At 40.3% G+C, this 16,742-nt stretch overlaps 1 protein-coding gene across 8 annotated transcripts in view; it reads right to left on the bottom strand.

The window, feature by feature from the left end:
• TNIK (TRAF2 and NCK interacting kinase) overlaps nt 1-16,742 on the bottom strand; it is a 368,566-nt gene that overhangs the window by 68,034 nt on the left and 283,790 nt on the right. For 5 of the 8 annotated variants that reach the window (XM_042456004.1, XM_042456002.1, XM_042456005.1 and 2 more), the window contains exons 14-15: nt 14,988-15,074; nt 11,122-11,331 (exon numbers count right to left, since the gene is read on the bottom strand). In XM_042456004.1, coding sequence (XP_042311938.1) covers nt 11,122-11,331; nt 14,988-15,074 — 297 coding nt within the window. The remainder of the gene's footprint in view (nt 1-11,121; nt 11,332-14,987; nt 15,075-16,742) is intronic. The other 3 variants (XM_042456007.1, XM_042456006.1, XM_042456008.1) reach the window with 1 other exon arrangement.

The raw sequence follows: 16,742 nt of genomic DNA on the forward strand, positions 1-16,742 counted from the left end.
AAAAGAAATCCTCTTGTTCCTTTGATAAAATTGTGCCTATGAAATAAATATATGAATCTAGGTATGTCAATGATTCTTGTGAACAGAATCAAAGGAGGCACAGACTGCTGAGAGCAGACCCCCTGCCTTGATTCTGGCTGCATCCTAATTTCTTTTGTTCCTTGCTACCTTATTTTCCCTCTCAGAAGGAAGTTGCTTTGGGGAAGAGGATTAATGTAGCAGGTAGGAAAGGAGGTTGCTGAAGATAGGATAAATCCAGTGTGCTCTTCTTTCCCCAAGAAGTTACTGTACTTTTGGACATTAATCCCCAGGTTAGTGGATTTGGGGAACTGGTGTCCAAAAAACTCTTTTCCAAGCTCTGCTTCTACTTTAAATGTATGCAGCCTCACTCTACCAGCAAACACACTGGCATCATCACCTAGTTCATGGACTTTGACAAAGAAGGGAAGGCCACTCGGTCTCTCCCATCTTTAGAACCCTGCCACATTGATTCCCCAAAATGATCATTTTGATCCTGAAGATACTTAAGAAACCCCCTCACACTGCCCCATTTCTATCCACCTCCTTCTTGAGGACCATTAACAATGTCTATATGAAAGCTCACTAAACTTAATCTACTTCTTTTTTATATATGTTACCGTATAACTCAGAGGTGAGCAAGTTCTGTCTGCCAGAAATTGCTGAACTCCACCTCCCTTCATTTCTCACCAATGGCTCTGCTGGCTACAGCTGATGAAAACTGTAGCTCAACAACATCTGGAGGAATATAGGTTATCTCTTCCGCTTTATGCTTACAATAGTTGGATATGGAGATAAACAGAGCAGAAATAAAATAAAGCTAAATGCATTTTAAAAACTTCAACAATAGCAGATATGGTTACCTGAATTCTTAGCTGCTAACTTAGATATAAGGCTTCCTACACAACTACTGGTAACTATAGATTACAGTAGTTTTTAAAGGATCATTTCTAACCAATGGAATTACTGTTGCTTTAAGGATCTACTTCTGGGATAACTCAACCTCAATACCATATTCCTCACCAAGCTTCTCTCCAGTTTCAATTCAAAGGCTACCACTAAGGACTTAATTTGCAGATTTAAGCCCAGTACAGATGCGCACAGGCACGGTAACGAACCACCTCAAAAAGCTGTGAAAAGCAATGCTTTTTCACACCCCTGTCAAGGCACCATTAGCGCCCTGGAGCTGCGCAGTGATGTCTCTTGTGTGCCACACCATTTGGAAGCGGCACACAGGGCACATCATTGGTGTGCACAGTGTGTGAACACATGCGTGCCAAAATGGCACCAGGAGAGCGTGGACGCTCTGCACTCTCAAACCCTAATTTCAGCCCCAGGCCACTGCAAAGTGGCGGTCTGTACCGGGCCTTAATTAGCAGCCCTCCCTCAGGTAGACTTACTGCTGTCAAGGACTTTCAAGGCTTTTCTCTCTAGGCTTCACCTAGAGTCTCTTTTCTTCTCTAGGCTGCATTTATAGTCTTCAGTGCCTCCTAACAGCTGCTGCTAACTCAGGGGCTGAACAGACCTGACCCCAAGGGGTGGCCTGCAGTTGCCCCTTTCAGCACCGGATCGGGGCTGTGGCAACTACATGCCACGTCCCCAATCCAGCCTTTCTGCAGCGCAAAAAGTGGCTCCTTTTTGCATCGCATCTGGACGCAGCACCAAAGGAGCTCCATGATGCCGCCTGTCGTGTAGTGGGGCATGCGGCATCACACCGGCATGGAGGCAGAATCAGGGTGTGCTTCATGCAGATGCCACGTCCCCATTCTGCCCTGATACCAACCTTTATCACCAGTCTGTCAAGTCCAATAAAATTCACTGTCCTTCTGGCACCAGCTACTTCCTGAAACTGCTTCTGAATTTTTCCACAGCTTATTTGCAGACTTTTTATGGTTCTTATCTTGGGCACTTTCATCTCCAGGGTTAGTTCTCTCTCCTCCTTCTTCTGTTTGCCCAGGATTCTTCATATTCCCCAAAGGATTACTGCCAACTACCCTTTAAAAGGCTGATTTCTGGTTGCCAAAGACTATGGAGATTATCACACTACACTCTTAAAACGTTGCTAATTCACTTGTACTTCTCTGGCTGCCTTCTGTTGCATTCTGGGATTAGCAGTTTAAGAAGGGGTATTTAGAATTCTCAGCCAGAGAACTCCTAGACCTCACTGAACTACAAACCCCAAAATGCAACAGGAGGCAGTCAGAACAGTTAAAGTAGACTAGCAACATTTTAAGAGTGTAGTGTGATAATCTACAAAAATGATCAATTTGTCCTTAAATTCCCACAAGTACTCTTGAGCCAGTCATCTCATTCTTGGGTGGATTTCCAAACACCTGCCCCCTGATCTCTAAAAATTGCCAATCAGTCTAAATTGGACATCCACCCTTGAACCATTTGCAAATGAACATATTTTAATTTCCTTACCTATACAAAAGGACAGATCTTTCTTTTCTTTATTTCTTCCTTTTCTGGTAACAATAAGCAATAAACGACTGCTGAACTGCCACTTGACAGGCTGCCCATCAGCATTACAAACTGTCAAGCTGCAGTATTTCAGCCTAAAATGTGTATCTTTGCCTAAGCCCCAGCACTTTTTCAAACTTCACAAATATAGAACTTTGATATCACCATAACTGCCAAGACTATATCCTATGGTATCCCAGAATAGTAGTTAGATAAAACCCTTGGGCAGATCACATGCCCTTAGTCTCAGAGGAAGGCAATGGTAAACCTCCTTTGAACAAATCTCACCAAGAAAATCCCATGAGCGATTTGGCAGAAGTTGGAAACAACTTGAGGGCATGCAACAACAACGAGGCAATAGAGCTATTTGGTGAAGAATTCTAAGGTGGTATGAAATTGTGTAATATGAAAGAGACTTTAGTTAAGATTAAAAGGCACATTTGTTTTTCATTTTGCCTTTTATAGTTTACATGACAGACCCTGCCTAATCAATAAACATTTACTTTTTTTTAACTGTATGGCTACAGTCAGTACAGGTTAGCAGATGGTGGAGGAAACTTTCTAAGTTTCTAGGGAGAGGTCTAAGTGTTCCGTCTAAATGCTTGGAAAGCTTCTCAAACATTTTTGAATGTTCAGAAGGAATTCTTAAGGAACTTGGATGATTTTAGGGAGAGGCAATTAAGGCAATGACACTTAATTTTTGGCCTTGAAACAGTGGGGAGGAACTAAAGCTTAGAGGTATGATAGGGCAATCCTTGATACCTTTTGTTAAAATGATCTGTCAGTCTCTTTTGCTTGAGACTTGGACAGCTGCTACCAGTCAGAGGAAATAGTGGACTAAACAGATCGAGCAATCCTTCCCACAGCAACTTGCCCATGTATTAAGATAGATAATCAGAGGAAGTCTTTCTCTATATGCTTTCTATAAGAGACCAGTAGTTACCAACAACAAAAAAAGAGCATTCTGTTTGGTGGTGTGCACAACTTTGAAATGCTTTCCTGTATTATTGTCAGTGCCAATTCAAAACTGTCTTCTCTGTAAAGAAAGTTAATTTTTTTAAAATATGCTATATGTTTTGAACTTACACTTGTATTTTTAAATGCTGATTTCTCTGCCATTACAGTATGCATAAAGTCCTGCTATGTTATTATCCAGGTACATGTAATTTAACATGTGTATCAGTTTAAGAGGGAAAAGTATATTACGTATGTATCTTAGCTTGTAATGTAAAGCTCATCTCTCTCTGTCTCTTTCCCCATCCTCCCTTGCAAAAGAAATCCTACTAGGCATATATGTAGTTTTTATGCCTCTAAATACAGCTCTTTGGTCACAGACCTGAAGTTCATTCCATGTTTAATTTTGTCTGTAGGTTTTGCATCAGCCCATTCTATTCTATAGCTTCCTCCCAGGTAAGACAGAACATGTGTCTTGCTTTTGGCCAGTTGTATGACTTTTAATCAAATAAACAATTAAATGTGCTTAAATGTGATGACTAGAAGCAACATTTCTAAAGAACAATGGTTTAGATGTTGTACACATGGATCACAATAGGTATTTTCTTAAAGAGAAATTCTATCCTTTGTGCAATAGGAGAAGGAATGTCTTTTCTATCATGGTGCCTGTCTTTTGTGTTTCTTTCCTAAGTTCTTTAACTGGTTAAGCTAAATAAACAGTTAATTAAACTTTGCAATCTTTCACAATTTTCAAAGCAAGTACCAAATGTATATCATAAACATCCAGGTGGATTATTTAACAGTATCTATTCAATGCAGAATAAAATCTTATATCCTTGCTTAGTGCATTTTCAGTCATGACACGAGCCCCTTAGCAAGCCCAGCAAGTGGCAAGAATGCTGCAGCTTAATGGCAACAGTGAGAAATTCACCCACCAGATATGACTTTTAAGCGCATTATCCAGGAATTTGCAGGTCAGGTGTTCTTGATGACGATGCTATGTAATTAGTCATCTGCAAACCTATAGCCAATTTATTGCTAGAAATGTGAAGGGAAAGCGTAGCAGAAAAACAAGACGGCTTAGAAAATGACCCAGAGGCACCTGCAGAGTGACACCAGAAGAAGAATATCATAGCTAGATTCAGAGGATTAAATCTGAGAAGTGTTGGAAGAAAATGAAAGGGCATTTAAAGATACTGAAAAATAGCTGTAAGACAAAGGCGTCATGCTGGATATATTTAGCTAAGACATTTGTGAGGGGAAAAATCTAGAGAAGGAACAAGAAGCTGTTCTGTGCTTCATCCTCTTATTTTCCAGTAGAATGGTGAAAATTTTCTAGGATACTGTCCAAAGATCCATGGTGTTTCTTCAGATCAGCTTGTATCTTTGGGCTTCTCCAGAAACTGGCTGGGCTTGAAGCATTCAGATTGAAGCCACCATGTGCTGACAATAAATTGTTTAAGGATGGAGTGCTCCTCGAAAATGTAATGGCACTTGGATATAGATGTGAAGAAAAGTACTTTTTTTCTTCAGGTCCATCATGCTCCTGGAAGTTCATACTGATCTTATGTGGAAGTAATGGTGGCTTACCTCTTTCAGTAAGATGAGAAGACACACACCTAACATCCTGTCTTGTTTGCCTCTCAGGACTGCATCTTTGTGACCTACATCCTTTGTGGGTTTTCATATTGTTATTCTTTTTCCATTGCTCTTGAAAACCAAGTCTCATTTCAAAGTTTGTCCAAATTGATCTTGCCTTTGAGTCTGCTTGTAGACTTGGAATGGGCACCTTAATAACAGGCAACAATACTGCTTGTTGAGGAGAGGCCAAGCTCTGTGTAGGAAGCTGCTGGAATTCTAGCACACTCTCCAGGGAAGCATGGTGAGACTTTCTATGAGCTTGCATCTTTGCTGTTTTCCAGAAACTTGCTGGGCTGGAAGCACTTAGAATTAAGTCATCATGTGTCGAAATGATATTGTTTAAGGATGGAGTACTTCTTGTAATGACATATGGATACAGATGTGAAGAAAGGTACTTTCTTTCCTCATCTCCATTGTGTTCCAGGAAGCTCTTGTTGGTTTTATATGGGGATAATGGTGGTTTATCACTCTCAGGAAGATGAGGAGAAGATGCACATCTGACTTCTAATCTTGGTTGCCTTTCAGGACTGCAGCCTTGTGATCTAGACCCTTTGTAGCATTTCATATTATTGTTCTTTTTCCATCGTTCTTCATAGCTAAGTCTATTGTCTGAGTTTACCAAAATGGGTCTTCTCTTTGGGTCTTCTTGTGGACTTGGCATGGAAACCTTAATAACAGGCAACACTACTTGTTGGGTAGAGCTCAAACAGCCCTTTTTGTTATGGTGTAATGCCTGTAAGTATTGTGGGGTTTGTTTACTTTGTGGTTTAGATGAATGAAAAAAATGATGCGAGTTGGACTGTGAAGCGGCACTTTTGTCAGTAAAGTAGGGTGTCAGTTGTTTAGGATTAGAACTGTAGTACTGGTTAGCAGGAATAACAGGTGGGTTATTAAGATTTTGCTGCTGTACCTGGGGAAGTAGGATTACAGAAATTAAACTATTAAAACACACATTGTAGTCCATTACACAGAGAGTAAGTAATTGTCAAATATCCTCCACCATGCTTAATTTATAATAAGGAAAGTATCAAGACTCAAGCCTGCTTGGAAATCTCTGCTGCCAATTAACTCAAAGGTTACTGTGCAGAGGCCCGTAAGTATTCTTCTACAGTAAGTCTCACTGTTCAGAAAATATAATAGGAGTTTCACTGCATCTGACCAATTGGCCACCTAGCTTAGTGTCTATTTCAACCTTGACACATAGTTCTAGGAAGCATTAAGAATTGCCCTCTCTTCTGTCATCCTTATCTCCAACAACTATGATTCAACTACACAACGCATATGAATCACAGAAGGAAAAGTTACTTTTGAAACCATATACTGTACCCCAGAATCCTCCAGCCTTGCTGGAGTTGTAACACTTAGACAAGGATGGGCAGCCGAGGTTTGTCTGGGGGCTAGTTTTATGTCCTGGAACTTTCCTGCGGCTGTATGGACTATACAAAACTAAATCAAAACACTAAAGTAATCCAAAGTCCACTACTGGTTCTAAAAAAAGTTGTTTTTTAAATGTTAAATAGTACAGGAAGCCCTTGCAATCTATTTAATAGGCAAACTGCTGCAACACCCAAGAGCAGCAAATCCTTCAAAAAATTTTTGCTAAGTAAAGGTTAAGATGGATATTCTGCAGGACTCAAGAGCCACAAACACATCATTGGGAGCCACACGCAACTCCAAGGCTGCACTTTGTTCACCCCTGCCTTTAGACTAGTGATTCCCAAACTTTGACCCTACATAAGTTTTGGACTTCAGCTCCCAGAATTCCTGGGAGTTGCTTTCTGGGAGTTGCAGTCCAAAATCCCAGATGACCAAAGTTTGGGAATCACTGCTTTAGACCTAAATCAGGGGTGGGAATCATATAGTCTTCCAGATGTTGTTGAACTGTAAGTTCCAGCAGTCCTAACCAGCACAGCCAGTGGTGAGAAATGCTGGGAACTATAGGCCAACAAAATCTGGAGGACCATATGATTCCTACCCCAGCCTAAAAACAATTGCTAATCTTCATTAGAGTGGACCTGTTGGACCATAAAGTACTGTATACATAAGTGCTACCTTATCATGCAGTAATGGATTCAATGAACATGCTAATTGGGACTGACAACTGGATTGAGGCCCAAGAAAATTACTTTTTCAAGTGATGCTCTGAATACAAAGATTTCATTTATATATTACATACCTGTTCACTGTAGATTTGTCTAATTTTATTTTCAATCCATCCATGCCAGTGGCCATCACTACATCTTGTAGTTGTGAACTCGCCAAAAAGCACTTTCACTTGTCTATCATGGATCTACTGTCAATCAAGTTCACTAAGTGATGCCAAGTTCTAATTCTCTTGTGAAACAATGAAAACGTAACCTCTCATCACCCCTCCTAAGCTATTAATCATTTTATAAGCCTCTATTATATTGCTGCTTGGTTGTCTTTTTACTGAATTAAAAAGTCTCTATGATGTTACTTGGGCGGGTTACAGACTGCCATTAGGGACGTCCTGAGGACATCCCAGTTTGAAAAAGGGGCGTCTCTTCCAGACGCCCCTAACCTTATCACAGACAGAGTCCGTGACAAATGGCGGCAGCTGTTCCACACGGCCGTTGTCATATTGATGTAGCGGACGCTGTGCGTCCGCACGTTGAGCCCCAGAAGTGACGCCGCGAGTGCATGACTAGCGCCTCGCAGCGTCTCTTCCGGGGTCCAGGAAGGAGCGCGATTTCCATGCTCCTTCCTCGGAGCGTCCGGGAGCCACGTGGTTTGGCCACTGTGGCTCCCGGATGCTGAAAGCGGAGGCAGAGCCAGACCGCCGCAATCCGGCGGTCTGTAACGCGCCTTGTTTTCATAAGAAAAGTGCTCCTTTATTCATTTTGTTTGCCCTCTCCTAGATTATTTCAATTTGAAGTGTACACAATATTCCAAATGTGGTCAATGTCAGAGAAGACTAACATTGCCACCTTACTATGACCTATAAGGCAATTTATATGAATCACAGGAAAATCACTCCCATTGTGCTACAAGCACATGAAACCATAGAATGCATGTCCAATATGACATGGACTATTAATATGATTGTGGAAGATATATGGGAAAAAGAAAGCTCTGATTTTCAGGTATCCAAATTCTGCATCATAAAGTAAAATATCCTGCATATAGACCACTCATCTAAATGTTACATGTGCAACAGAAAATAAGCTTTCGAAGTGGAAGCAATTTACCATGCTCCACTGACACCTAAGATCTTTTTGAACAAGCAATTCCTTCTTTCAGAATGATTATAATGCACTGGCATGCCAGTTTCTCATTCAGCAGCTGGCACTGTTATAACATATACAGCAGAGATGAGAGCAGCCTGCTCCTGACTATGACCTGTGAGCAGGAACCATCTGTAATAAACAAGCTACAGGAACTTACTGGAATTGCTTATTTTTTAAAAAAAAAATAGTGTCCTTTTATGCCTCTCACCTTACAAAGTTGACAAATAAGCAGCTGTCAAGACAATTACATGCAACAAGGTCAAAGGAGGCTCTAACCTGTGAGGCACAGTATGTAATAAAAGATTTTCATACATGACTGTGACCAATCAAGCAATGAATAAAACCAGTGGCACTACAACCACATCATGCTGAATAACTGATATATTGGACCATGGTCTAGGCTAGTGGTTTTGGGATTGTTTTCTGAGGAATCCTGGGCTGCTCAATGTGAAAGTCAATGCTATCTGAACATCTGACTGCTCACCATGAACTGAAATTTGTCTGCAGCATACAGCTACAAAAGGGAATCAAGAATGTTCCATTATGTACTCTCAGTTTATGTCAGGGAACAATGAAATTAATCCGGCCTGAACAAGGAAATTAACTAAACATGTATCTTGGAAAATATTTAATGTAGTAAGCCTGAAAACTGCTGAGCTATGTTTGGGAAACAGAACAGAGTAACTAGAGGAAGTGCTTTCTGATTTGGATCTCAAAACAAAATTTTAACAAGCACTTCACTGGTAAGCTACAGTGTCCACTGGATGATGACCAGCCAGGATAAAACTATGGGCACCTATAGAAGTGGTATTGGAAAGGAACATTAAATGTACTGTGCACTCATCCTCTCAATCCCCCCCTATAATCTGTTTTATTTTTATATGGCCTTTATGCATTATAGGTGTACAAGGGTATCTGATGGTGTGGGAAGACTGCATCTTTGTTGTTGCTGTTGTTATATTTATTTATATCCTGCTCTTTTCCCAGAACTGGGACTCAGAGCAGCTCCTAAATACTGAGGAAATACACACAAGTGTGCACTACCTATGGTGTTTAAAAGCAACCTTAAAAGCTTGAAAGGTCATACTAGAAGGATCACCTTTTGGACTAGTACAGCCCCATCACAAGCCATTCTCATTATCACCTAGTGTGATTATGAATTGCTTCCATGTGGTCTGGTACAGAAATACTTACCAAGTCCAAGAAATATGGTTCTTATGTCTACCAGGCCAGTCATGGGCCACAACATAAGGTATAATGTGGGCAAACACCTGCTTAAAATAATGTATTGGTCTAATAATATCCTTGGGCTCATTTGATAAGATGCATTGTTAGAAAAAAATGGCAGCAAGGAAATGGCTGTGGAAGGATCAAGGACAGATCAGCTTGGTCCACGCAAGCTAACTGTAAGTAAACACTTGCCTTCTTTAAAACAGCACTGCTTTGAAACTTAATTTAAAAACTTAATTAATTAATTAATTAATTGTAGATTACATAGGTTTGAAGCACACCTATATCCAATTGATTTTCAGTGCAAATCCTGAAGGCTCTGTTCACATCAAACCCATTTAACAAAGAATGGACATTAGGCACTATTAAATGACAATTGCAGACAAGCCCAAGGTTGTCTTAAAAGATGGTCTTATGACATCTGAGAAACGAGTCTGTATAATAAAATGTCCAGAGAGCTGCTTGTGCAGTTTGTTCTCAGTTTTAGAGTCCAATTCCTCTTGTGACTCAGAGCTGAGAGTCTATGCACTTAACATATGAAAATCTCTAATCTAATTCACAACATAGTTTTATTTTATTTTTTTACCATAATGTGAAGTAAGTGCCTCATTTGTGGGCTTTAGTCATGAACACAAGAGTAAGAGAACTACAGTCTCTTCAAGGCATACCAGATATCTATTTGAATACTATTTAGTTCTAAAAAACAACTGAGGAACACATATGAGACCCAGAGTGACAACATAATGGCATGAAAGCAGACTGAGAAGAGCTGCAGGATCTCATTTGTGTATTTTATATAATAAAATTTAATTTTAAAAAATGAAAAAAATTAAAAGACTGTTCCTATATTAGATAAAGCAACTGTATGTTTTTAAATGACAGATTAAATACTATTTCTACCAAAGCTGTACCGAACACTGTCCCATTTTAATTTTGATGGCATTTTGGGCAGGGTACACATTTGCCCTGGAAACTCTTTCCTGCAAGTATTTACCGCCTCACTGATGCATCTTGCCTCCTGGATTAGACACATAGATGATTCTACATAATCATGCAAGGAATGGGAACCCATAATATTACAACACAGATTTGCCATGATAACAGAAGCATACTAGTTTTGGAATTGTAAGGTACCTAAAAGGTCTTCTTACAGATTCCTGCTCAGTCCAGGAATCTGATGACATTAGAGGGCAAGCCGGTACAGTGCAGTAGTATTGGCTAATCAATAAAAAGGAGACAAAGATTTTGATTTGATTTGCTTGGCTATATTTAAAATACAGCCCGCCCGCGCCATACGCGGGCACACCATACGCGGCTTGAGCATACGCGCTCAAGCCACGCGGGGCGGAAGGGGCGGCGCGTGCGCCCATTGCGCCCCGTGCGCCGCCACGCCACCGTTTCCAATGGGGCTCAAGCATAGGCGGAATTCGCCTTACGCGGCGGGATCCGGAACGGATCCCCCGCGTAAGGCGAGGACCGACTGTATGTACAAGCTGGGGTTTGGCATACCTCTGATCTATATGCATCCCAGGATAAGGTGCAAAAGTCAAAAAGTGGCTGTCCTTACCTCTTTTGCCCAAGCAGGCTTCTCTGTGGCATTCAGCCCCTCTTTATAATGATACAGGGCCTTCTTCTCTGCTGGCCTTTGCTCTTGCCTCTGTTGCTGCTGCTGCTGTTGCTGCTGCTGCAAGGAGACCAGGTAGTCCCGCTCTTGCTGCAACTGCCGCTGTAGACGCTCTGCTTGGCGCTGCTCTTCCAACTGTTTACGCTTATATTCCTACCAAGATATATATGGCATTTAGAAGCAGTATGATGTAGGGTATTGGGAGAGAGATAAGACATTATTTGGTGGAAATTTAAATCCAAACATTAAGGATGCAATAATCTTAATAAGGCTATGTGACTATGGGGCCTATGGGTAGGGGAGTTGATTTGTGGGTGTTCTCTAATTTTTCAACCCCCCCTTTCTTTTATCCATGTGATTGCTTGGGTTGGGCCCACTGTGATTTATTTATATATATCTTGCATTTTCTCTAGTCTGGAACTCAAGGTTGCTTATAAGAGTTAAAACAGTTATCTCTAAAAAATTACATCATATGAAAGTTAAAGGTATAAGTAAAATAAAGTCTAACCAAAAAGTACTATATACTTTTACTTGCACTGCTTTTAAAACTTTATGATTAATACTGGCTTTCACTAGGCCCTGAAGTAAGACATTCGGACTACATCAAGTAAGACAGTAAAGAGAGGGACAAGAACTCACAAAACTACAATCTGCAATGTTCTGTGCGAAGACTGTGTCAGTCAAATATTATGAAATTTCTCTAATACTGCAGTCTAAGTAGGCTCTCCAAGGTCCAAAACTTAACTGCAGAAATATTCCAGTTTGAGACTGCTTTAACTGCCCTGGTTTGATGCTAGGGGATTCTGGGATGTGTAGTTATGTGAGACATTTAGCCTTCTCTGTCAGAGAGCTCTGGCACCACAATACACATTAATTCCCAGGATTTCCTAGCACTGAGCCAGGACAGTTAAAATGATCTCAAACTGGATTATTTCTGCGGTGTGTATCACTGGGCTGCTTGACCATTATGATCTCTAGTACTTCCACTTGAAGCCATTCTGGTTGCTGAGCAAAGGGTGAGCATGCATGCTATAGAGTCCAGTGGTTTGCAAACTTTGGTCATCCTGATGTTTTGGACTTCAGCTTCCAAAATTATGACTGGTTGGGGCTTCTGGGAGCTGAAGTTCAAAACACCTGGAGGATCAAAGTTTGGGAACCACTGCTTTAGACAAACAGCTTATTTCTTGTTAAACCATTTATTTTAAGGCAAAAACTATGATTTGCATTTTTTTTAATCTGAAGGTACTGCAAATATTGGGTGGAACTACTTTTCACTGAGCATCAAAAGATACTTTTAAAGACTTGTTATGAATAATCTTTGTAAGCTTTGTTATGAAACATGTAGAAAAACCATTAAAAGGCAGTTCACTGTCATTACCACAGGAAGGGAGATGTTACTTTTATGCTACTTTAAGAAACACAACTACTCAGGATTAATAAGAGAATGCTTGTAAAATTCTGTTCAAATGCCCCTGAAAACTAAAGATTAACTACAAAAGTTACTCCTTACACCAAAGAAATATATTTTGTTGTTGTTCCTCTGTGTTCTCTTACAGTTAATAACAACTGTACCTTCATTAATAAAACCATATGAGTAACATATATATTATCTTTAATTTGTTATTTCCATGCTCTGTATTTAATAAAATAGGGTTATGAAACTTGTTGACAGAAACAGCATTATTTATGCAAGGAAGGACAATCATAAATCTGCACATACAATTAATATATCAATTGGAGAAAAGGAGGCAAAGTATGAATATGTCAACAACGCATATTTATCAATGGATAAATACTATCTTTTTAAAAAAGGTTGAAAATAAAAACAATTGACACTCAAAATAGTGCTAACATTTAAATTTGGCTTAGAGTATAAGCAAATGTGCATATATGTGGAAAGTTCGGCAATAAAAAATGACAAAACTGTAAACGGTACAACAAGGCGATACAAAACTATTCCTGTCAGGCATGTAAAGCTAAGCGGTCTGGATATGAAATATGCCATCAAGCCCCATAGAACCAAGCAGAGAATACAGGGAGCAAATACTGACATTTCAGTTAGATTGTATTCCAGCACACGCTGCCAGTAACTTTCAAGTCATAGCTATACAATAAACACAGCAGCCCTCAGAAGAAGTCTGTTCCTGTCAGGAAGATGGTGAACATACCAGAAGGACACTGGGCAAAGAAAGGCATGCAACAGCAAAGGATCATAATCTACAAGTCCTCCCTGTTACTGCCAGAAAGGAGGGGGGAAAACATTCAAAGCTTGGCTGAGGTTTGCATTCAGGGGAGAAACCAAAGTCACATGCTAGATTTCTCTTATCTAGGAGCTGAATGGAATAGGGAGGTATTTCAAGATAGGAGTTCAAAATACCTCCTTATGAAGACTCTCCATACTCACAATGGCCTAGCCTTTCAAGATTGCCACTTTAAGGAGTTTAAGGGTTTTGTTTTTTTGGTCTTTAAGCACACATTCTTACTGGCAAGCCCTCATCTGCCCTTCAGGATTTCTAAAAGCATGCAACTGAAGAATATGCATATGCCTTCCTGTTGACAAGAGAGATGTGACAGGAGCTCAAGCAGGGGCACCTCTAACCTGTATTTCAGAGCACTTATTCCTCAGGGACACTTACATTTCTTGCCAACTCAATGGCTCTGAATCCCAAATGACTACTGTTATAAAGAATACATTGGCCTGCATATCAGATTTCCATGCCAAAGGCACAATATTATTGTTTTCTCCATTCCTAGAGTTAGTTTCAGATTGTGCTGTTTCCTCCTCTGCAGCTGACAGCAGCTCTTGGAGCGGGCAGAATTTAAACTGAGGTCCTGGTGCAGGAAGGAGAAGACTTCTGTCTTTTTCCAAGTCATGTCTCTACTCCAGTTCTCTCTTTCTCTCTCTCTCTCCCCCAGATATAGACACACACAGAGACACACATGACTGCTTTCAAAATTGCAGCTGGAGAGTCACACATGCCTTTGTAACATTTAGTTAGATCAGGGGTGAGAAACTGCACAGAGGCCAGAACAAATTCCCCTCCAGAACAGCGCTTTATAAATAAAGGTTAATAATAATAATAATAATAATAATAATAATAATTCCCCCCACAGCAAGCCCAAATATTTCTGTTTTCTTCTACAGTCCATCTGAAAATAGCAAGAAGTGGTATCATCTTCTGTCACCAATTTGAGAGGGAGCACAGACAAAAACAGTTATTTGCGGGGTAGTATGGAGGTCTTTGATGCTTTCAGGGATTGGTGTGGAATATTTTTGTGTATTTTTATGCATTTTGAGGGCTATGTGTATGGGTTTGGGCAAAATGCACCCAAAACAATAACGCAATTTTTAAATTGAGGGGTTGGGGATTGGTGTGGGGCTTCAGGGGTCAGCAAAGTGGGGTCTAGAGGCCACACACAGCGTACGTGCACCACTTTGTACATCCTGGAGTCAAACATTAGACTCAGTCTCACCCACTCTCCTTTTGAAACTATTTATTCTCTGTTACTCACAAGCAAACTGCACCCTGATTCAGAACATTCGAAAATTTTATGTGCAATTGCTACTAGAGCCATTGATTCACCAGTAATTAGTCAAACTTTGGAGTCAGCTAGAAATGTAATTAAATTTTGAATGTGCCAATATTTGAACAAATGTAAGGTACTCAAATTTAGCAATATGTAGTAGGAGGTTTCTCCAGAAAAGATGGCAACCTTAAAAGCCTGAAGGCCCAGGCACACATAGGCAGATGGCATGCACTCTCAGTACACAAATAAAGGGCTTGGCATAGATCCTGCCTTCCCATTACCAGAAGTAGAGCTTGTTCCTGCAGTAATTGCTGCTGCAGGATCTCTAACTGCCTCTGTTCTTCCTCTAACTGTCGCCTGATGTACTCCTGGAGATGTGATCAGCAGAAAGGAAATAAAAAGAAGAGAAAAGAAAGAACCATAATTCCAAAGAGAAAGGAGAAACCATGCAAGAGAAAGAAATTGCAGAAACACTAGGGAAACCTGATTTGTATAGGATAGGGAATTCAAGGGATTAGAAACTTTTAAAGAAGTAATCCATTTAGCTGAATAAAGCCTTACCAACTGCTGTCAAGATTTCCCAAAGTAAACTGCACTGATACATTCAGAGCTGTGACCATGCAATAGTTAAAAGAAAACATTTTAGGCCAGTGCTTCTCAACTATCTGATATAGTAAAACTTACATTTTACACAAGACTATTCACACAGTTGCCTGTAAATTCACTGTGGACCAACAGCCAATGACTTATGGAGTGGCATTGGTTTGAGGACTACCACTTCAAGTAACCCTGTTCTAGGCCATGTTTGCAAAAACAGTGAAGGACACAATATGTGTAACCATGTACTAGTGAAAAGCTAATCATAGTTTAACCAAATCTGTTCAACTGTTGTTGGAAAGTTTTGAAAACAGAAGTTCTACTCAGATTTGCTGTAGGTCTTCTCTATCATCTCCTGATTCTCTTAACTGGAGAAGCAGAGGATGAACCTGGAACCTTCTGCATGCAAGGCATGCACCTACTGCACCAATCCAATAAAAAATTGACAAACTGTAGCACTGCAGTGGATAAACTAAGATCAGCAGTAATTAAGAGCCACTAAACAGATCTTAAGAAAGTTTTCAGCCTGATACCTCACAGCACAACTCTGTTTTTACTTCAAATTGGGTACTGTTATATTCAGTATTACCTACTCCCTAATAAATGCAAGAGACCATAGTGTAAAGGATATTAAAGTAGGAGCCAGGCAAACTGGAGGGCATTCCACAACTGGGGTGCCACCACAAAAAAAGATCCATCCTTGATAATCATCCACCACTCGTCCAAAAAGTGAACACCCAGACCAGGGCCTCACAGATCATTCTAACTCATAAGGAAGTGAAAACTATCACTGTAAGGCAACATTACATTTTAAAATGTATTGTAGAAAGGATTCTAATAAAGCATGCCCCAAATAGATAGGGCTAAATCCAATTGTTAGCTCCAAATGTTCAAATGAACCACTGAATCAATGGAAACAAAGCCCTCCCTCCTTGCCAACTGTCATCTTCTGGCCTGGGAGGAAGTGAAAAGACAGGCCCAACACCATCGGGCCCGGCCTCAATTAAGAAGAAGAGCCTTCCCTCCAGTCCATCTGCCTTGGTTCAGGCCTCTGAGGGAGAGAAGAACTGCTGGACCTGATCCCCTTCCCAAAACCATTCCCTTCTCCTTTTGTGTCGTGTCTTTTTAGATTGTAAACCTGAGGGCAGGGAAGCATCTAATAAAAATAATAATTGTAAGCTGCTCTGAGAGTCTTTAGGGCTGAAGGGCGGGGTATAAATACCATAAATAAATAATATAACTTGTTATGTCCAAACTTAGTAACTTCCCTTGATTCAATGAGTCTGCTCTAGATAGAATAACAATTGGATTTAGACCATATACTGACACAACAGAAATCTTAAGAAACATGGGCACTTAGTGAGGAAGTTGTGACAGAATGGTGATCCCTACCAAAACAGAATTTTGACCCTAGGAAAAAACATTTCTATTTAAAAAAT

This window comes from Sceloporus undulatus, chromosome 3 (assembly GCF_019175285.1).
Source record: "Sceloporus undulatus isolate JIND9_A2432 ecotype Alabama chromosome 3, SceUnd_v1.1, whole genome shotgun sequence".
NCBI classification, from domain to species: domain Eukaryota; kingdom Metazoa; phylum Chordata; class Lepidosauria; order Squamata; family Phrynosomatidae; genus Sceloporus; species Sceloporus undulatus.